This window comes from Dipodomys ordii, unplaced genomic scaffold, assembly GCF_000151885.1.
Source record: "Dipodomys ordii isolate 6190 unplaced genomic scaffold, Dord_2.0 Scaffold113, whole genome shotgun sequence".
Classification (NCBI taxonomy): domain Eukaryota; kingdom Metazoa; phylum Chordata; class Mammalia; order Rodentia; family Heteromyidae; genus Dipodomys; species Dipodomys ordii.
Genome location: NW_012267329.1, coordinates 5,471,311 through 5,494,185, shown reverse-complemented (window position 1 = coordinate 5,494,185; position 22,875 = coordinate 5,471,311). Strand labels below are relative to the sequence as shown.

Genomic DNA, 22,875 nt, shown 5'->3' with positions numbered 1-22,875 from the left:
CCGTTATTAGCTTAAACAGCACAGTTAGTCCTTGAGAGAATTGTATTTACTTAACATAAAATGAATGAGAAGGCATTTAAACTTTGCCTTTCAGTGTTTCCCATGGTCGAAATCCAAGTAGAGGAGCAGTGACATTCACATGTGAGATACAGCCTGGGCCTGAGGGTTGACAAGACAAAACTGCCTGTCTGACATGCCACAGTAGGTCCCTGGCCCCTCACTTGTGCTGTTAATGCCTCTTCCCCTTCACAGGGAAGGCCTGGACAGATAGGACTTGCTCTAGGAGTCCACTTAGCAGCGTGGACAAAACCTCTGGGTCTCCTGAGTCAAGGTGATACCACTTTGACAGCAAGTACCAAGTGTGTCGTTGTCTGATGATTCTGAACAGTGTTCTTCCCATTCCTCACTTCCCGAGGAAAAGACAAAGCCAAAAACCAAAGCAAAAAAAGCACATATCTATGTCATCAAGCACAGCCAGTGTGTATGTGCATGTGTGTGTTTGTGCGTGCATGCACATGCATGCATGTATGAGCACAGTGAGGGGAAACATCACCGAAAGCACAAATGCAGTATCTCTAATTTATTTTTCTGTTTTCAAGTTTATAATCTTAAATTTTTAGAAAAAAATAAAGGTAGAATTTCAAAAATAGAAACAATGAACTCAGAGGAAATCCAAGGGGCATATCCCAGGAACAAGGACAGTTGAGTAAGTGATTCAAATGCTTATTATGTCTGGCACATCAAACATAGACACTTGGCAGACAGGCTGCACCATGTCAAGCTTCCCAGCCCACTAAAGAGCAGCTGTGGACGGTTGCTGCTGTCCAGGGCTGGTCCTGTGTGTGAAGCTTCAGTGGGAACCCCTGCCCTTCAAGGAATCTCTGTAAGTTTGAAAACGCAGAACAGTTCTGTTATTATTAGATTTCTTGATGATAGCCATTCTAACTGGGGTCAAGTGGAATCTCAATGTTGTTTTGATTTGCATTTCTTTTATGGCTAGAGAAGTTGAGCATTTCTTCATGTGTCTATTAGCCATTCTTATTTCCTCTTCAGAGTAGTCTCCCTTTAAGTCTTTAGCCCACTTATTAATCAGGCAGTTATTTCTTTGAGGATTTGTTGTTGGGGGATTTAATTTTTTGAGTTCTAGGTATATTTTAGATATGAGACCCTTGTCAGTTGTACAGCTAATGAAGATCTTCTCCCAATTAGTGGGCTTTCTATTGATCTTGCTAGCTATGTTCTTTGCCATGCAGAAGCTCTGCAGCTTCATGCAATCCCATTTGTCCAGCCTTTCTTTGATTTGTTGTGTTTCTGGGTCTTTGTTAAGAAAATTTCAAGAAATTATTATGAGTGTCAGGTCTTCTGTTACGCTGGAGAGAGCGGTGCTTACAGAGGAAGTTGTGTACACAAGCAGAAAGAGTCATCTTCCAACCGTCAACTTATGACCTTTGACTCCAGGGAACAAGCTAAAAATTACTAGTTTCAGAAAGGTAGATTTCAGGTTTGAAGCTGTAATTACACAGAAGTTAAGGAGTAGGCAGGGAGATTAAACTTCTACCCACAACTTGAAACTGTCCTAGTGTATGAGCTCACTGTTTGGGACTGTAACCATAAATACTTGGCCGATTCTAGTGGGAGGGAGTAGTGGTAGGAACCAGTTGGCCCCCAGAAAATGCAAAAGGAACTGAAGCCAGTTACATCTAACCAGAGTTTGGGTTAGAGATAGCCTTACCTTGTGGGAATGCTGAGCATCTACTTTGCTACTGGTCAACCCTATAATTCCCAGACTTTGGCTTCCTTGAAACATCTCCCATCAGAGGTCCAATCCAGACCCATGTCGATCCCTGGTGTAGTGAGGTCACAGATAAACCTGAAAAAGCAATACCACACCTGTGGCTGTACTTAGCTCTTGCTCTTCTAGGCTTAAAAGGATTTCAGCAGTCCTCAAAAAGCTCAAACAACAGAAATTCCTTCCTTAAGGATCCCTTACCAAGAACTTTCTCTCTTGGCTGAACTCCTCACTAGTCATAGTGCTTGACATCCCCAAAGTACTCTATACATCTGAGCTCACAATTGCTGATGCAATGATTGGGCAGGAACAGCTCACAAGAGATTGGCATAGGGCTTCCTGTCTGTCTCAGGCCAAGGAAAAGGACTGAACAGAGCATGGCCCTATCAGAGCTGGGAGACTTGGCATGTTCATCTCTTTGCAACAAGGCAGAGTCTTGTTGTCTCTGAGTGTCTGGGTCTTACAGAATGGATGCATGGGAATGACAGACATAAGGTGAGGCTTCATGGCTCTGCATACCTAGTACAGGTAAACGTGTCTTCTTAGAAACCTATGATCTGTAGTCACATAGCTCTCTCATTTTATGCAAAAGTCTATATAACACCTCCAGAACCCCAGCCTTCAGCTAGAAAAGGTATCCCTAAAGATGCCCCTACTTCTCCAGGGCCATGACATATTGGTTGAAAAGATGTTAGAAACTATAGCATGAATGTGTAGTCTTGTCAGAACTGCCATTTCAGCCGAACATTCACATGGATGGTTTGAGACTACTCACCTACGGGGCACTGAGCAAGGACAAGAATGCAGCCTGTGTGGTAAACAGAGACACAGACTGCGGGAATCCGGGTCTTCTCCCATGAGAAAGGAGTGGCCTGATATGTGCTCTGCCCTCTCTGGTGTCCCTGTGACCCTCAGTCTGGGGAGTGGCTGTGCGGTTGCTGAGAAAACCAGAGAGCTGGGGTGGGGCTATGCAATCTTAGCCATGTGCTAGCCAGAAATCCAAGTGCAGGTTGGATCTGGAGGAGGGGTTTTTATTGCTACAGGAGATCAACTGCCTCTCCACCCTTTCCATTGATTTTCAGTTCTCTCTTCAATGTGTTTTCATCTTTAGCTGGTCATCTGAAAGGAATTTGATTTGGGGAGTGTCCAGAAAGCCCAGTTAATATAACCAGTGATATTGAGTGTGGATCATAAAGTCAAGATTTATACTCTCTAAGCAGAAAAAATTCCATTCTGATTTAAATACAAATAGATTCTCTCATCTCCTGAAGATCCAGAAAGTAAGCTAGAAGGAGGGAAGGAGAAGCAGCCAAAAGAGAACCGTAGAAGGAGAGGTGAAGAGGGAAGGTAGTCTTTATGGATGATTCCTAGCCAGGAGCTGGGGGAGGGAGGACTCTGCTCTGCTCCTCCTGTGGCCTACTTATTTAAGCACTGGCCTGTAATCCCTTGCCTAGGGCTATGATAGAAATCTTTATCCCTGGTAGCTGGTGGATTTGTCCTCAGCTCAAGCCACTAAACTCTATGCTCTTGATAGCATCAAGGCATAGGTACCTGGGGGTGTCAGAAACAATCACCTCCAAACAGTGCAGCTCATACTAGTCAGCGCTTCCCACCCACCAACTCCTGTGTACTCTGGATTGAGATGTACAAAAGCCTGCTGCTCTATTGACTGTAAGAGCAATTATGTTCATACCTCAACTTGTTTAGAAAAAGAAAAGCAATCTCTTCTATCCATTTGGTCAAGAATATCAATCAGGTTGACTTAGGAAGGAAGGCGTAAAGGAAGAGGATTTGTGTGTGCATTCCTAGGTAGACTATATTCCCGTTCAAATCTAAAAAGGACTCAGATCTTGGTGATAGTCAGATGACTTCATAAGAAGCCTCTGCCCTCTAGTGGCTAAAGCCTCCAAACAGTTTGCACAAAAATTGACTTGATGTTTAGGAGTAGGAGACTGAACTGAAATCACCCAAAGAGGCAGTCTCTGGGGGCAATAGCCAGTCCTTAGCTTTAAGTCCTAGGAGTCTATTCTAGCTAAATGTACATAGGACAGAGATCTCATCAGGGAACCAGCAGAGACAAAGATAAGCCCTACCTGGGGAGACACAGAGCCTGTGTCAGAAGCAGCATTTCCATACATGCCAACTAGCCCTGACCTTGAGGCCTGCTTTTAAAGGAGTCCTGACAGGCGACCATCAGATGTCAGCTCCTAGCTATTAAGTCTTTTGCCACACTTTCCACACTTCCTGAAGTCACTAATCCATGTCCCATCCCCATCAGTGGACCCTTTCCTGCCGCCTGTGCACCCTCACTCTTAAGCCACAATTTATGTGAGAGTAGATTTCAGGAGCTCTTGGCAGAAATGTGGTTACCAGGTGCTAAAGGAAACAGACTAAGTGTGGACCACCTGAGCCCAGCCAGCTACACCTGATGTTTTAAACATTCAACAAGTGCCAGGTAGGACCAGACACTTGGCCTACAGAGAGAATTTTCTTCAAGAAACATGCACAGGTGGTTGTTAAAAGTCAAACCAGAATAATCACCAATGAATGGTCTGAGAGGTCTAGGGACTGCAGGACATATGGTTTTTATTTCAAAGAACATACCAAGGCTATTCCACAAATGAGATGCTAGACAAGCAGCCATTTCATCCTGTGGGCTGGAAGAAATCAGGGCAAGGTTCTGTAATTCATGTCAGGCAGGAAACAGCACCAGGCATTAGAGGATGAAGGTCCAGAACTGAGAGACTGTGCTCTGAATAAACTCTAGCAGATTGAAGGAAGCAGGTAAAAAAGAGTCAGTCACCAGTGGCGCATGCCTATAATCCTAGATACTCAGGAGACTGAAATCTGAGAATTGCAGTTTAGAAAATCAGGGAGGATAAATGCAAGAGACTGTGATTTCTAATTAATTAGTAAAAAAGTCTGGAAGTAGAGATGTGATTCAAGTAGTAGAATACCAACTGTGAGTGAAGAAAATGAGCAAATGAGTGTGAGGCCCTGAAGTCAAGCCCTAGTACTAATGTGCACACATGTATACATGCACAAGCGTGCGCGAGCACACACACAGAGGTGATCAGAGGTTTAACATTTCTATTGTTTCCAATCATAAATAATGATGTCATTGATAAATGGAAAGGCTGGTGCCATGCACTGAATATTTGTATTCCTTAACTTCTTATGTTGATGTCCGTGTCAGCAATGCAATGGTATTTAGAGGTCAAATTGGGATGTACTCAGGGTTAGATGAAGTTATGAGGATACAGCTCACAAAATGTGATCCATGTATTTATGGAAGAAGATACAAAAGTACTCTCTGTCTACCATGGGAGGACACAGGAAGAAGTTGGCTGTGTAAGAAGCAAGAAATGAGCTCTTGACAGATACTGAAATCACCAGAACCATGATCTTTTACCTCCCAGACCCCAAAAACATGAGAAATAAATGACTATTGTTTAAACCACCAAGTCCATGGCTTTCTGTTATTGAAGTCTATGCTGAGAGTTGGTGACTCAGAGAAAAGGGTGTTGGAAACAGAAGTACACCTGACAATGATACATACCAATGACGGACATAACACACACACACACACACACACACACACACACACACACACATTTATATGATTGCCGTTTCATTAGTTTCATGGAGCTATCTGTTGGACGTGTGACTATCTATATTCTAACATAAATTGGTTTTAAAATGATCACCCAAATGCCTTCCTTTACCTGAATAAATAATAAATATAAGCTGGCTTTGACTGCTTCACCAAACTTAACAATTTCTTATCAAAACTTCTCAGTCAAAAAAAAAACCCCTCTTCTGAATATCTAATTTAAATGTATTCCACAACATATTTGTTCCTTTTTATTCCATCCTAAAACTGCATTTAAGTCTGTGAAATTCCACAGCCCGCTGCCTGCTCCTCCACTTTCACCTCAATCTCCTCCACACAATCCAAAGAAAAGACAGGAGTTGCGAGCTAATAAGAAAATCGATACATCTGGAAGAACATTACTGTAGTTAAGAAAGGAGGCCATTCAAAATCCCCTTAATACCACCGATTCAAGGGCAAACAGCCTGACCCCTCACGTGTGTTGTTTTATTGTGTTTCTCTTTCCCTCTCTCCTTCCCTCTCTCCCTCCCTGCCTCTTTCCCTCTTCTTCTTCTTCTTCTTTTTTTTTTTTTGCCAGTCATGTTGCCTGAACTCTGGGCCTGAGCACTGTCTCTCAGCTCTTCAGCTCAAGGCTAGTGCTCTACCACTTGAGCCACAGCACCACTTCCAGCTTTTTCTGCTTATGTGGTGCTGAGGAATCGAACCCAGGGCCTCATGAATGCAAAGCAAGCATTCTACCACTGAGCCACCTTCCCTTCTTCTCTCTCTCTTTCCCTCTCCATTCTCCCTCCTTCCGCCTTCTCTCCCTCTCTGATAAATGGTAATCTCCCAGAAGCTAGGACCTTTATGCCCTCTTATTTTAATAGCACATTGGCTCAAGACTTAAATAAAGACACCTAGCCATAACTTGACACGTGGTAAACCATTCTTACTCTTTACTATGGGACTCCAGTTGTGTTCCTCTTGTGCATATTTTTAACAGTAAATTTGGTACCTAAGCCCTTTACTCAGTGTAATCACCTCCATCCAAGTAGACTGCATTGTATTATTGCTTTAAAGTCCTTACTATATAGCTTATAGGTTCAGATTTATTTTCATACATCTCTCTAGGGAGGCAGACAGGTAAAAAGGAAAATAGTTTCCTGTGGAAGTTTCAAAACATTTTAAGCTTAAATATTTAAATTAAAAACTTAACGGGCATATTTCAAAGTTATTTACTTGTGTGTGTGTGTGTGTGTGTGTGTGTGTGTGAGAGAGAGAGAGAGAGAGAGAGAGAGAGAGCACATGTTGGTCCAGAGGCTTGAACTCAGGTCCTGAGCACTATACCTTAGTTTGTTGTTGTAGTTGTTGTTTGTTTTTGCAGAAGAGCCTCTGGGAACTTGTGAAGGTTAAAATATGCTCAGTATTTGGGAAATAATAATTCTTCAAAGCTTAAGAGGAGGCAGAGTGATCCTCAAACCCTAAAAACTTCTCAATCCCCTCTATCAAGATTCTATTCTTTCCATGGGGGCAACTATGAGGTGTGGCCTGGTAGAGCATGAAGAAATATTGGGGCAGCAATCAAAGCAGAGTGAGGGTTCTGAGAGAGAATATGGAGATCCCCATGAGCCCCTGGAATGTCTGGGAGGATCCCATGCCAATGGGATCACCAATGGGTCACCAATGGGATCTCAGGCCCATGAGCCTGAAAGGCAGAGTCCAAAGGCCATGGTCAAGGTTGCTAAAGTGAGAGCGAGAGCAAGTCCCACATCAGATCCTGTTACAGAAGGGGGATCAGCACGGGTTATTGAAATAGGCTGTGGTCACAGGAGAAACACACATAGAATAAATGCTTGCAACAACGCTTGATAAGAAATGTATTCATTACCTTGCTCATGTAACTGTAAAAATATTTACTTGAAAAAAAAGAAAAAGAAAATACACAAGGCAGCCTCAAATAATTTCTGAATCCTAATAAGTAAACCTAATCCCCAATAAGGCAATTTCACAGGCTTCAGGGGAACCAGTATAGGCAGTAGGTCATTTTATTAACAGCTGGATATCTCTACATACCCCAATACCCTCTGAAACTTTCCTGTCCGTGATACAAGAGCTGGTATTCATAAATATAGCTTTAGACTATTAGGAGAATAACAAATGGCTTTAAAAAGCAAATAAGAGCTGGGAACCCAGTGGCTTATGCCTGTGCTAGCAACTCAGAAGCCTGAGATCTGTAGATCGGGGTTTGAAGCCAAACCAGACAGGAAAGTTAGTGAGGTTCTTATCTCTATTTAACAATCAAAAAAGCTGAAAGTGGAACTGCAGCCCAAGTGGTAGAATACTAGCCTTGAGCAAAAAAGCTCAGGTATGGTGCTCAGGACCTAAGTTCAAGCCCCAGGACCAAGATACACACACACACACACACACACACACACACACACACACACAAATTTCAAATATGCTTTTAAGTTTTTCATTTAAATATTTAAGCGTTAAAAAGGTTTTACATTTTTCCAGAGGGGAAAAAATAGCTTCATGACTTTTGAAAACATTATTTATGAGTGTTATCTCATTCCCCAGCACCACATGACTAAAAAAAAAAAAGACACATTTCAAAACTGTGTCTTCATAGATAGTAGAGTATGCTGAGCCATAGTGAGCCTACCTAAAATATCTCCAGCTGGCGAAGGACCAGAGGGCACTGATGATCACAAAAATATCGTAAGATTTAGAGTCTACACTAGAATTCATCAAGCAGGCTGCCATAATGGAATGAAGGCACTCCTGTGCAACCATGTAAGTGCCCATGTGCCTTTCGAAGAGGTCATTAGAGATGTGTCCTTACTGTTAGGTGAGCATGAGTATGATTTAGATAGCCAATTCTAGGCATAGACTAAGAGGAAAGAAGTTAGTCCAGGAAGGGTGTGGTGCCCAAGCAAGGTTCCAAGAATGGTTGGGAGACATATGGCAGACAGGCACAATCCAGAAGAAACGTGCTCAATTCTGAGAAGCAGACTTGCTAGCCAGGGCTACATTTAAAGAGCTGTGTGTTTGCATATCCCCCACTGGGGAAGTGTCTCACACATAACCCTCCTCCCTTGCCTACTTCTATACAGATCTTAGCTTAGATGTGATTCACTTGCGAAGATTTCCCTTGAGCTTGAGGAATTTAGACTTTATTGGGAAAGAACTGGCAGACAATCGGGGCTTTTAAACACGAAAATGACAAAATGAGATTTGCACCCTGGCCCCCATCACTCTGGCTACAGTGTGGATGAGAGCTAGGAGGTTAGAATGGAGAATGACCATCAACCTGACTCCTCCTTGTTCTGCCCTTCATACAATTAGCAACCAAGTTCAGGCAATTCTACATGCTGAATGTTTTTCGAAGGCCTTTATTTGACTTTCCCATTACTACTCTACTTCTCCACTATCCTGGCTTTCATGGTCTCTCTCCACTGGGAGACTATAACAATCTCTTAATACATGTGCAGTTTTGAACAATCTAGCCTCCAGAGATTTCTCTATAATACAAATCTACTTATATTACCCATTCGAAATTCTTTTGTTTTCTTAACCATAATGCCTAAATGTTTAGCATGCTCTACAAACTTGGCAAAGTCTATCCTCTCCATATCCTTCTGAAGAGCATGGTTTGGTATATGCCCCAATTTACCCTTCAGGACAAGGACACTCATTCCATGGCTGTGGACATGTTGCTGCTATGGATTTCTTCTGCTGTTTATCCTGTCTCCACAGCCTGCAGAGACCACTACCTTGTAGCAGGTAATACCTGTTAACTGCTACCGCTCAGCAGCAGGCAATCCCTGCCAGTACTGCAGTTCCCTTGCTGACTGCTATAGCTTCTCAGAATCTTGTCCAAGGAACTCAAATGAAGATAATGAATAACAGAGGGTATGTGTAAAGAACTTTATTCAGACCCTTGAAGGCTTCTACTGCTCTGCATATGTGTTTATGTCCTTTGGTTGCTCTGAATGTAGGGGTTTTTATATTCTGATGAGAACTGATTGGCTGCCCCTATTATAATTAGGTTTTTTGAAAAGTGATTTTTTTATCAGTCTAGTCCCACAACATTCTAATTTGTTGTTACTTCCTAATCAAGTCCTGTCTGTAAATTCTCTACCTCTGAGAGGGTTGTGGGAAAGATATTGAAACCAGAAAGGACTAGAGAGAAGCAGAGGCAAGATGTGTTGAAATGACCCCTCTTCTGCATAAGGTTTCTACTTTCCAGGCTAAGATGCTGTCCAGTGTCCATTGGTCCTGACTAATCTACTCTTTTATTCCCACTAACAATTCAACAGCCGAGTCCCTCTCCAGAAATTTCCTCAGCCAAAGCAAGCTACTTCACTGAACATCATATATCTTCATATATGCTTGCTCCTTCAGAGTGGTCCTGATTCAATGAAGGCTTGACGTAGGAGTGCCAGAGTCTGGACATCTGGCCTGAATTTGGGGCCCTTGAAGCTTCAGAGTTTCTTCTGGGATTGATGGGAGCCGGTGTTACCACAGCATTGTAATTTGGCTTTTTTCTTGAGCCAGTCTACATCCTTTATTCCCTCACAGGCATTGCTCCAGAAAACACAGCCCAGAAACATCTTGCATGCAAATTAGTCTTAGAGTCCGTTGTCTGGGAAATCTAACCTACAGCACAATCTAGCCCCGTACATATTTCAGAAGTAACTTTTTATCAGCTTCTTGAGCTCTAAGCTGTCTCTACTTTATGGGGCTTTGCACAGGCCATTGCTTCTGCCTGTAACATTTTTCACTTTTTTACATTACCCTTTTTTATTGAGTTAATGCCTATTCATCTTTCAAGTCTCAGCAGTGGGGGTGCAATTCCTTTGAGAAGTCATCTCTCATTTACTGAGCTCAGAGGTCCCGCCTCCATGAGGGGTGGGACTTAGTATGACACCTGTGATTGCACAATTAGAATAATTACAGTGTATTATAATTATACCCATAGGATTATCTACGCTACTAGCCTATATCTTCTAGGAGGAGAAGAAATCTACCTACTCTATCTATCATTTTTGTCCCTAGGACATAATCCAGTACCAGAGACATAGCAAATACCTGAGTATCTGTTATATGATTAAAAGAAAGGAGAAAAGAAGCCCTAAATGAAGAATTAACAGGCTAATAGAAAAGGAGACCTATTTCATATATAGCTATTTACTAAAATTTATGTCTTGGTGACTGAACATGGGGATAAATTAGAGAATCTAGAGTGGAGCTTCTACAATTCTACTTATTTAAGTAAAAGATGATACTGTTGTTCGAGAGGAAAAAAAATAACTCAGAGGAAGTTTGAGTAGAGAAACAAAGGAGAATAGTCCCAGCCTGTGATGTTTATTTCAAATTCAAGGTGCTAATGTCCAGTTGGCAGGTAGAAAGAGGGCTTGTTGTTGTTGTTGTTTCTTTGATATTTTCCTTTGGCTCAAAACGTAGACCTGGACTTAGAACTCATCAGTGTGTCATCCCAAAAATCCCCTTGTCAACTCATTTCTGGTCAAGAAAACTCACATACCACTGGGACTTCTGTGTGTTTTCTTCCCACACTACATCCATTTACAACTCAGTGAGTGCTTCTGGAAGGGTGTTCAGGATTCCAAAACAAATAGCCTAGGCTATTTTTAGAGGCTACTTTTAGAGGCTATAAGTTTTCAATCAAAGTGTCAAGTTTGGTTTCCTCAGAGGTCTGTCAGGTGGCAGAGGGCCATCTTCTTACTGTGGCCTCACATGCATTGTCTCTTCTCCATGTAGATGCCCCTGCTGTGTGTTCATATTTCCTATTTTCATAGGTAATTCACTCAGATTGAGTCAGAATCCACCTCAGGGCCTCATTTTTACATGATCACAAACCTGACTACAAATCCAGTCACACTCTGAGGTCATGGAGATTAATGCTTCAACATAACAATCTAGGGACATAGTTTGGCCCATAAGACTGCTACTTTTTTTCTCTTCCATGTCCCACACCACTGCCACAGAGGTGCCAGTCCACACCTGTCCGAAACAGTGTCCAGAGTAGATGTCAATGTGTTTTAGAACAGAGAGGGGGCTAATTTGCTTGGGGAGTGTGCAAAACTTGATAGGAAACCAGAAGGCTAAGTGGGAATTCACTAGTTAAAAAGGAAGAGAGATTCTAGGCTATAGGAGCTCTACACAGTTGTCACAATGTTGAAGTTCATGGGGGAGTTTGGGGACAATTAGCTGTGCTTCTGTGGAGGATGAATGTGGATAATGGTAAGAGCTGAAGTAAGAAAGGTCCACTGAGGTCATAGTGTAAAAAGCTTTTACGTTGGCATAAAATCAGCCAGTGCTTTATCTAGAGATGAACATGGGGAATTAGAGACCGCGCCAATCACTCATGCAGGAAACAATGAAATTACTTGTAAAAGGCAGAAAGATCTGAGGATGACATTCAAGCAAATAGCTATTATGTGGGTGGGGATGGAGCAGAAGTGGTAAGTAAAAGCTAGGGGAAAAGAAAAGGAAAAAAAATTCCTGTTCATTTCTAAATGATGAGATCCAGTATCCCAGGTGGGATTCTGTTAGATTGGGCTCTCCACTAACAAGGTAGAGGCTTCCCCTGTCAGACTTCTTTAGACCTGGCCAGCATCTCTCAGTCGAGTAGAAAATGCTGGGAACAGAGAAAGCTCCGTAGCCAAATGGTCAGTTAATAAGGGGATACAGTGGCAAAAGGAGCCACCAGTGACAAAGGTGGGAAAGAGTCGTACAAGGAGCTGGAGGTGTGGGTAAGGTGGGCATCAGGAAGCTGACAGGTTGGTCTCTCAGGGAAGGCCATCAGCTAGTACCTGAATCTGTTTACATTGAGAAAATAGCAGACGTGTCTAAATGCTTCCCTTCTTGGGAGACTGAGGCAGGAAAGCAGAGAACTCAAACACTTGAAAAGAAGAAGGAGTCAGTGGGCTCAGCCTCTGTCCTCTTTAATGAGCTTAGAGTGGTTGTTAAGGCCAGAGATTGCATGGGAGGAAAATATCAGAGCAAAGAGAATGGTTTTACTTCAGTGCTGGCTATAGTTCTGTAGGCCATCCATTTTCCCATCCTCACCCACACAACACCCATTGAGTAGGAGGGCTCTGAGTCCAGATGACCACTGCTGGTAGCGTGTGTCGGTCAAAGTGTGGACTATCTCCAGAGTGAGTTTGTCTTTTTTTGATGATGCCTCTAATTACAAGAATATGAGGGTTTCACTCTGGGTCTGTCCCCTGGCTCATCAGCCCTAATGGGTTAGAGGTAGCTGTGGATTTGCCTTTTGTTTGGGGTTACATGCTGTTCTCCAACGAGGACCAGGTGTGGTCAGTCAGAGGCAAGATTGTCCCTGAGGACAATTTCTCTGCTGAGGGCCACAGAGAGAATGGCATGGCTGAATTGCCGCCAGGAAGAGAAGGAAGTCTCTCCTCAGGATAAGCCATGTTCAACCAGAGAGACAAGGTCCAGCCCTGGAAGCACCCTGAGAATGTGTGAAACTGAGACCCCTAAATACATTCCCTCTATACCAACCATGATTTTTGTTTTGTTTTGGGTAGTATTGGGGTTTGATCCAGGGCCTCTTGCTTCCTAGGCAGATGCTATACCCACCAACTGATTTTAGTTATCTATTTGGAGGGGGTCTTGTGTGTTTTGTTTTTTTTTTTGGTCCGGTTGTGGGGCCTGAACTCTGGGCCTGGGTGCTGTCCCTCAGCTCTTCAGCTCAAGGCTAGCACTCTACCACTTGAGCCACAGCACCACTTCCGGCTTTTTTCTTTTTGCTTATGTGGGTGTTGAGGAATTGAACCCAGGGCCTCAGACTTGCAAGGCACGCGCTCTACCTCTGAGCCATCTTCCCAGCCCCAGGGTCTTGTGTTTTTATCTGGGGCCAGTCTTGCCTCCTGTGTAGCTAGATTACAAACGTGTACCACCACACCACGTTTGTTGGTTGAGATGAATTTTCACTAACTTTTAACAAGATTGTCTTTGACCGTTAATCTTTCCAATATCTGACTTCTGGGATTTACAGGCATGAGTCACCATGTTTGTCCCCTGTTAAGTGATTTAGTGATTAGTATCAAATATGCATTTTATTGTAGAAATAATGTAAGTATGTTACAGAAAGCCAGTGATAGGCTTACCCACAATGATACCACCCAAATGTTAGTAATGATACAATCAGAATCTTTCTCCTCTGGTCCTTTCCCATCGTAGTTCAAAGTTAGGACCTGAGGAACTCTATTTGCAAATGTCAAGCATGAGAAATTTTAGAGAAGGAGCCTGAGACAGGCAGAATTTTTAAATAAGAATTTAGTAGAAGAGGTCAGCTGAAGTCAACTCATTTAAGAAGCATTAAAAAATGGTGGTTGGAAATAAGAGGAATTAAGAATGAGGAGCTATTGTTTTGGACTTTACCAGGGAGGCTGGTGAGAAACAGGCTGAAGGCATGTGGAAATGGGTTAGAGGAAAACATGTACTGAGGACAAGACATTCATGAACCACCAGTGGAAGCTCTTGTTCTTTTAGCATTGCTTGCAGGGATCAAGTGCACCCCAAATCTTCTGATTCCTTGCCCAAAATCTTTACACATCTTATAGATGGCCCCCTTTCCCCCCTCTATGGGTAGTCCTGGGACTGCCCTGAAAGAAGAGGGCCACATTCAGCAGAAATCCAGAGAGCAAATATAAGGTTGGAAGATATTATGAATTTCTCAAAGGATGATTTAATGATTTACCTTTTACTGAACTCCATTGCTATAGATAGGTAGATAGATAGATAGATAATAGATAGGTAGATAATAGATACACAGATACATATGTACATGAATACATACATACATACAGAAAAGGAATTCTGGCCAGGTGCTGGTGGCTCAGGCCTGTAATACTAGCTACTTAGGAGGCTGATATCTGAGGATCACAGCAAAGCCAGTCAGAGTAGAAAACTGTGTGAGACTTTTATTGCCAATTAACTAGCAAAAAAAATCTGAAAGTGGAGGTATGGCTCAAGTGGTAGAGTACCAGCCTTGAGTGAAAAAGCCAAGCAAGAACAAGAGGCCCTGAATCCCAAGCCCTAGTACAGGCATAAAATAAAATAAAAAGAAATAATGTAAAATAAGGGGAATTCTGACATGTGTGATTAAGAAAAAGTTACGACTGCCAAGGAATTTTATTTCCTGGTGATTTGTCTCTGAAAGTATCACTCTATTAAGAATTATTGTTCCACAGAAAAATCTTTGGAGGACAATTCTGGAGGTTTTTCAGCTGCTAGGCTGGGCAGCCAGACCTGTAGCCTGGTATACCTCTAGTCCATACAGCAATGTAGCTCTGAGCACTTGCTTATCAGAGACAGGGGTGGGCCTGTGTGCACTTTTCCTTGCTATGCCTTTAAGAGTTTCAGGAATGCAAAGGAAGTCTGGAGGAGAGGTGGGGTCTCTCAACTGAACTGCTGGGAAAAGGATCCTGGGAAAATTTGCCGGAAACTGAACTGTGATTCCAACTCTGAGAAGTTGGGGGTGGGTTGTGTTGAGTCAGGCCTGTGATTGGACTGCAGAGTCTACTGGAGAGGAAGAATCCAAAAGTAAAAGGACACAGCTGGAGGAGGGGAGGAGAGAAAACAGCCCCCCCCCCTTCCTCCATCCACATACCCCCGACCCAGGAAGCAGCCTGCAACCAGTAGTGTCGGAGAGGGTCCGCATATGTCAAAGGTGAGGGCAGCAGATGTCAGACCCAGAGAGCTCTCTGTACCAAGTGAGCCTGTAAGGCCTCCAGGGACAGACTTGCTAACAGCTGGACTTGATCACTGAGATCATACATTGGGTGGGAATAACAAGCAGACATTGCTCTCCTGCTGTACCAAAACATTGTTCTTCAAGGATTTGCCTCAGCAGCGGCTAGAAAACAGACTACCCCCTGGACCCTTGAGTCTTCTTTGAGAAATTCCACTCCTGGGGAGTCTGCAGCATGATGGTGGCTCTTCCGGGAACTTCTGCAGTGCTGGTTCTGTCCCTGGCAGCATTTCTACCTCCACCACAGCGTGCACAGGACCCGGCCATGGTGCATTACATCTACCAGCGCTTTCAGGTCTTGGAGGTAGGTGGTGACTATAAGTCTTAGACAGGGAACAAGCCTCTTGGGACTGGTCTCATTTTTACCCATACTTCCCTGACTACGAAGATGCATGTTTTCCAAGTAGGAAATGTTAAATCCTTAGCTGAAATCACACTTACAAATGTGCACAGTGGTCTATCTGTTTAGGTCATGGACTACTCAGTCTGCTCCAGTCCTAGGCCTCGCACATAGATTCAGAATTATGCTGACCTGGCAGATTTTATAGAATTTTCCTTTCAAGATTATTCTGAAGATAATAAAGAGATTCACACCCTGAGAATTTGGGCGGTATTTCATGTATACTTAGAACATTGCCTGGCATGGTAAGTAACTGTCCAAATCATTGGGCCTCTAAAATGCACTAGTTCATTTTTTTAAGGAAAATTTATAGAGAATATTTTGATCACTTTTTTCATGTTGTACTATATTAAGATAGTCACAGATGTTAACTTTTTAATCTTGTTACAACAAATGATTAGATCATTGTAAAGTCTTGATAGCCTAAGTCTTGTTTTTTTTCTTTAAGAGGACAAAAATTGAAATGAGCAGATTTCAACAATTTTAAACAGAAAACATTTGGGGTTCCACTTTATTAAAATAGGCAAAACTTAATGTTTTTCTAGGGCCGACTGGGACAAATATAACTCTCTGTCCTGGCCTTTGGCCACACCCTGGTGTTGAATTTCACCATTTTATTACTTAATGTTTTGCTGGTGTGCAAGTTAAATTGATATACTGTTTTATCAATTGGCACTAATTTTCAGTATTTTTCTTGAAAATAAAATCTTCCAGTCCCAAGTTACTTGGTTGTTTAATTATAATTAAGGTTAAATAATTCAACAGAGAAGTGCAAATGATTTTCTAAAATTATATCTAACAGAAGAGGCCTGGAGGTGTGGATGAAGAGCACTCAGGCCAATGTCTGCTTCACTTGCTCCTTCCTTGGAAAGTCCCAATATTACCTACTTAACATGCTAAGATTATGTTCAGCCTTCACTACCAACTTTGCTCTTGGTGACAGCCAGTCAAATCCCTCTGTGTGCTGTCTTTCAATACTTAAAAGAGTTTTTCTACAGGCAAGAGAATCATAGACTAATACTCATAGCACCAAGTGGAACTGGGAAGAAGATAAAATTATGATTTGTATAGATCTTCCCACTCTGGTCCTAACCTGCAGGTAAAGACAAGTCCTGGATCATTTGTACTGTTGTTAACTGCAGATAGTTAACAACTAAGCAATACAATTTTTGTGCTAGAAGGCACAAAAAGAAGATACAGGTTTAGAGAAGTGTTTGTAATCTCTCTCTCTCTCCCCCTGTCCTCTTGCCCTTACCCCTCTCTTTTTTCTTCTCTCCCCTCCTCTTTCCTCCCTTCATCTTCCAATTCCTCTACTCCTCCTCCTCCAATTTCCCTCTTCCTCCTCTTTCTTCTTCTTTCTTTCCTCCTCCTCCTCCTCATCCTCTCCCTCCTCCTCCTCCTTCTTTCATCCTCTCCTCTCTTTCCAAAATGGAGCATCTTACATACTGATGTTCAGAGTATAACTTTTCCAGAAAAACATTTGTAAACCATGCCAAGAGAGGATTTCAGTATACATGCTCTTTGACTCAGCAATCCCATTTCCATTAATGTCTTCTTTCAATCAACAAGTATTTGCTGAATACCACTGTGAGCTAAGCCTTGTGCTAGAGAATGGAGCTCACTTCTGAACTCCATCCTAAGGAAATAACCCATTGAGTGCTTCAAAATGTCAATATGTTGGTTTGTTTTTTGTGGGTTTTCTTTTTTTTTGTTGGCATTGTTTGTGTGACAAGAAATGGAGAACTATATAAATATCTACCTAAAAGAGCATAACAAAAAATAATGGAATATTGTGTCGTAACCAACCACATGCTCCTTAATCTGCCTCGACCTGGAGCAACATAATAATGGAGACTGGAAGGTGGAACTGAGGTTTGGGGTACCAGGGGACCTGTAGCCTTCTGCTGGCAACAGATCCCAAGGTTCCATTAACCAAGGTTTTAATTGGTCTGGTATAAGGAAGTAAGGTACAAATGTCAAATTGTGACAATGTTGTGTATACAAATGGTAGGTGACCTTGTTCTGGGAAGGAGAGCTAAACAGTAAACAGCCTTCAATTTGCATAAACTTGAGTCTACCCTAGGCTTCCACACAGTTTATGGTAGAATCTGAGTTTCAGGACTGATTGACCTTTCCAAGATACTCTCAGCGTTCCAAGAGCGTTTTGGGAGAAGGCATTCCAAACTCCCAATCCTTTTAGGGTCTCACAGCTTGGATTTGGGGGCTCTCACAATACCATACAATGGAATACCATTCAGCCTTTTAAATAAAGGGCACGCAAACCTATAGATAAACTTGGAGGACATTGTGTTAAGTATAATAATCTAGCCACAAGAAGACAAACATGGAATGATTTTACTTGCCTGTTGAATCTAAAAATGTTGAACTCACAGTAACAGAGTAGAAAGATGGTGATTATAGGCTGAAGAGTAGGAGCAATGTTGGTCAAAAGACATGAAATTTCAATTAGATATAAAGAATAAGTTCAAATGATCTATTATCAGCAGGTTGACTAGTTGGTAAGCTTATACTGTATACATGAAAATTAAGAGTGTAAGCTGTAAATGTTTTACCACAAAAAAATTTAGTGTGTGGGCAGTAACATATATTTCAATTGGCTTGACTTAGCCAGCCCATAATGTATGCATCCATTCAACATATTGTGCACTATAAATATATGCATCTTTCATTTGTCAGACATGACCAATGTAAAATTATGGTAAAGATACGTATCAATTAATAATAAAATATGTCCAAAATATTTAAGTTGTACATTAAATATATTATAAAACATATAGTAAAATTATGTGTATGTTTTACTAAGAACATGAGAAAACTTAAATTTTTATATTAAATTAGCAAAAATAGCTATAACTTTAGATTATGGATGATTTTTCTTATTTATTTTTAGCTCTTGTAGTATTTTAAATTCTATGCCTCCTTTCTACTAAGCAGGTGCTATACCTCTTGAGCTATATCCTCAGTCCTCTTTTTTTTGTTATCATTATATTTCTGATAAGGTCTCACATTTTTACTACAGGCAAGCCAGCCTCAGATCATGATCCTCCTACCTATGACCTCTAGTGTAGTTAGAATCACAGACATGAGCCACCATGCCTCATGATTGAGGTGGAAGATTTCACTAACTTCCCCCACTCCTTGTAGCTGATTCTCCTGATTCCTACCTCCTGAGTAACTGGAATTATAAGTGTGAGACACTTCACCCAGATCACCTTTCTGATTATTTGTTTGTTTGTTTTTTTTGAGTAATCCTTTTCTAGGAATGATAGCTATTTTGTTGTTTGGGGAATTTAAATAACTATCAATAATTCGGTTATTTATTTTCTGCCTGAAGCAAGGACTGGAAAAATGTACTCAAGCAACAAGAGCATACATTCAAGACTTTCGAGAATTCTCAAAAAACATATCGATTATGCTGGGGAGATGCCAGATGGACACCAGTGATTATAAGAGTGCAGTAAATAATCTGGCGATGAGAGTGGAACGGGCCCAACGGGAGATTGACTACCTGGAATATCTTCGAGAATCTGACATATGCATAGAGTCAGAAGAAAAGACCCTGGCAGAAAAGCTCCTTCAGGAAGCTGAAGAAGACCAAAAGGTCCGAACTCTGCTCAATGCAAGTAAGAATGGCCTCTTTTTCTACCCCTTCTAGAACCACACCTAGAACGGTGTAGTTAGGGTGTAAGATGAGGGAAGGAATGAGAATTGGATGTGTGCTCTTTTCTGTGTATGCACTGGAAGATCAGATTGTGCTAGGAACAATTTCAGAGGGAACTTCATTCTCAGGAAGTAGCTTTTCCTTTCACAGAGTGGTGTTTCTGTAGACTCCACAGAAGGTTAGGGCTACAGTACCAGAAATAGTCTAGTAGTCACTTCTCACAGGCCTCGGCTTAATGAGTGTATGTGGTCTGGTCCTAGATCCTACCAAGGAGAGTGTGGCAGGTGAATTCTTCCATATCCAAAGCCCTGGGCCTTCTGTACTACAGAACAGCCACAAACTGGACATGGCCATAGCTACCCTTCAGGGCTGGGGACTGCTTATGTATGAGTTATTATGCATGTGCTGTTTGGGCTGGTGAGACTCAAGGGATTTGTCTCCAATCTTGTGCCAATCAGAATCACTTTGAAGCCATTAAGAATGTCTAGTAGCTTGAATCATAATAAAGTGTATAAAGCGGTAAACAAAAAATGAAAAGAACAATTTTCTTTGTGAGTCCATTTCATGAAAACAAAGAGGGAGGCAAGGTTCCCATCTCAGTCTAAATTCTGAAATGGCTTCAGGGCAACAAGGGAGACTCTATTCCTATGCTAATGATGCCTACCCCATATTCATGAAACTCCATCATCAGGGAAATAAGACACAAGCTGAGAGCCGTCATTGCTTCAAGGGTTTCATACATCTTCTCAATGTTATCCTTTTAAGAACTTCACAGGTTATTATAAGAAGAAGGGTCTGAGGGTCTTCAGAGCTGTAGATACGGCTGAGTGAAAGCCATCTAGGGCAAATGTTGTAGGAACACTAAGCTGGATATTTCAAAAGGACCCAGATAATCAAAGACTAGCTTACTGTGCTAAGGAGATTGAACTTGACTATGGAGAAACTGCAATGAACCACCGAGTTATGCTAAACAGGGTGGTGATATGAAGGAAGAGGACAAGATTGAAAAGAGGACACCATTGAAGTTTTTCTTGCAGTAATTTGGGCAAGTGATGATGTGAGCATGAAGTGTCACAGGACAGAGAAGGGCAGATACATCTGAGAGCCATTGAGATTTGGGATCCAACTAATCATTAAAACTAAAGAATAGGGCTTGGCATGTTGCTCAAGTGGTAGAGCACTTGCCTAGCCGTGGTGAGGACTTGAGTTAAAGAAATAAAGTAAATTTAAAAAAATACTGAAGTATAGCTGAAAGAGATGAGTATAGAATGTTTTCCTGGTTTTGGCTTAGGTCAGAAGCTGCTGATCCCATACTTGTAGGCTGTGGAGCTGTCCTTTGATGGTGTACCTTTGTGATTCAGCTAACCCACACCATGTTCCACTAATGGATGGGCTGTGCTGTCCAATGGGGACAGAGGAGTGTCCAGGGCATGTCTGCCTCCTGGACAGGTTTCCTTACTGCTGCTTTAATCCACAGCTCCTTACTCCACAGCTGCCAGGTAGAGCTTGTACCACATAACATGGATCCTATTATTCTGTGGGGAAAGTTTATGTTGTTATCAACAGCAAAAATATTCATTCTATCCCCCTGATCTTTTTCTATTGTGATGAGTCCTTCACAAAGTGGTCCTGCTAATCTCTGCTGCTGCTTCTCCCAAGTTCTTCACAGGTACTTAGAATTTATATTCACACATATACAATGATATATGGTATATATGTACATACATATAAATGTTTAACACAGTTAACCACACATATTTGTGTGTGTGTGTGTATGTTTGATTTCTTCAACCATACCACAAACATACAGGTCTCTTTCTTTCTAAATTCATGGAGTCTAGAACAAGGGCCTTGAATGAAAAAGCTGCAGAAATTCTTTCAGAAGAATTCTTTTACAGAAGAACCACTGGGAACAGAGGCCGGGTAGGGCTGGGTTTAAAGAAAGTGAAACACATAAACAATCCCAGTCCTATGATTGCTCCTCCTCCTGACCTATTGTTCTCAGAAGCTCTCTGTGGAGACCAGGTTTTAGAACACCTATTCAACTCCATTGTTCTGCATTGCTTCCTATTTCCCTTCTTGCATGGTTTTCTGCTTTCATAGTGTTGTTTTGATATCTTTTGACCATTTTTATGATTTGTGATGTCAGTTTTCTAATGCTATATACCAATCTACCACAGATTTTATAGCTATAATTCTACACAGGTTTATTAATTCTATATAGGTTTATAAACCCAACGTTTCAGGAATCAATACCTGGGTTGTAGATATGGACTGAGGTCCCCGCCTCTCTTCTCCATAAATAGATCACAGTACTTCTGTTGCTCCTTCAAGGCTGAGAGGACAGCTACTCTGTGTGTGTGTGTGTGTGTGTGTGTGTGTGTGTGTGTGTTGGTTCTGGGGCTTGAACTCAGGGCATGGCTCTGGCTCTGAGCTTTTTCATGCAAGGATTGTGCTCTACAGCTTGAGCCACAGCTCTGCTTCTGGCCTTTGTGTGTGTGTGTGTGTGTGTGTGTGACTAATAGGAGATAAGAACCTCCTATATTTTCCTGCCCAGGCTGGCTTTGAACTATAATCCTTAGATCTCAGCCTCTTTGAGTAGCTAGGATTAAAGGCTACCAGCACCCTGCTTGTAACTCTTTTAAGAGATATTAATATGTAAGGCCTACTAATCATAATCTTATTTTTGATTTACTTAAAAGGAACTGACTTAGAACCTTTTCCATATCTGTAAAACCCGTGCACCTTTGTAATATAACATATGAACTGCAACTTTGTCTTGCAATGACAAAGTATTATTGTTCTCCCACATGCCCAGGTCCTGCCCCCACTCCAGGAAGTGGGGAAATAAGTATGTTGCTATGTTTATGGGATATGGTATATGTTATGTATATGTATATGGGAGGAGTGGGAAATCTTGGGGTCCAGTTTTGGACTTCTGCCTGCCACAGTGCTTCTGTCTGGTAGTAATCATCAGAATCTGCCTTCTTTCTAGAAGAGTCTAGTCTTCCCAGCTTCCATCTTTGGCTTACTAAAATTATTCCAATTACAGAACTTAGAACACAAGTAAGTGAAATACACAATTTAGAATGCAAGTAAGGGAAAGTTATTTAAGTACAATCTACCTTACATTTAGAAAATAATTCCAAGTCCTTGGTACTGAAATAAATTTTGCACTGTACTTGCCAATTTCTCACAAGGCACCATGGACTCAGGAATCTAGATGGAGAATTTATCCTACGGAAGTCTGTGGAAGATTCCAAGGGCCACATTCTTGTGTGGATAAAAAGTATTAACCTCTTTTAAACTTGCAAATCGCGTTTGTAGAAAAATACTCAAGGCAATCAAAACAAGCCATTATTATAGCGATTTTATTTCCTTTCCTGTTTTAGTCTAGCTCTTTTATTGCAAGGGCGCATACAAGTTACTAGAAGTCACCCTCACCCAGTTGAATTAAACAACTCTTACCTTTTGTTAGACTGTGTTTCTTTTTTTTTTTTTTTTGGGTCCGGGTTGTGGGGCCCGAACTCTGGGCCTGGGTGCTGTCCCTCAGCTCTTCAGCTCAAGGCTAGCGCTCTACCACTTGAGCCACAGCGCCACTTCCGGCTTT

At 41.8% G+C, this 22,875-nt stretch overlaps 1 protein-coding gene across 1 annotated transcript in view; it reads left to right on the top strand.

The window, feature by feature from the left end:
* Positions 1-15,041: 15,041 nt before the first annotated feature.
* The window catches only part of Olfml1 (olfactomedin-like 1), a 40,568-nt gene continuing 32,734 nt past the window's right edge, over positions 15,042-22,875 (top strand). The window contains exons 1-2 of the mRNA XM_013028719.1: positions 15,042-15,487; positions 18,939-19,227. Coding sequence (XP_012884173.1) covers positions 15,359-15,487; positions 18,939-19,227 — 418 coding nt within the window. The 5' untranslated portion in view covers positions 15,042-15,358. The remainder of the gene's footprint in view (positions 15,488-18,938; positions 19,228-22,875) is intronic.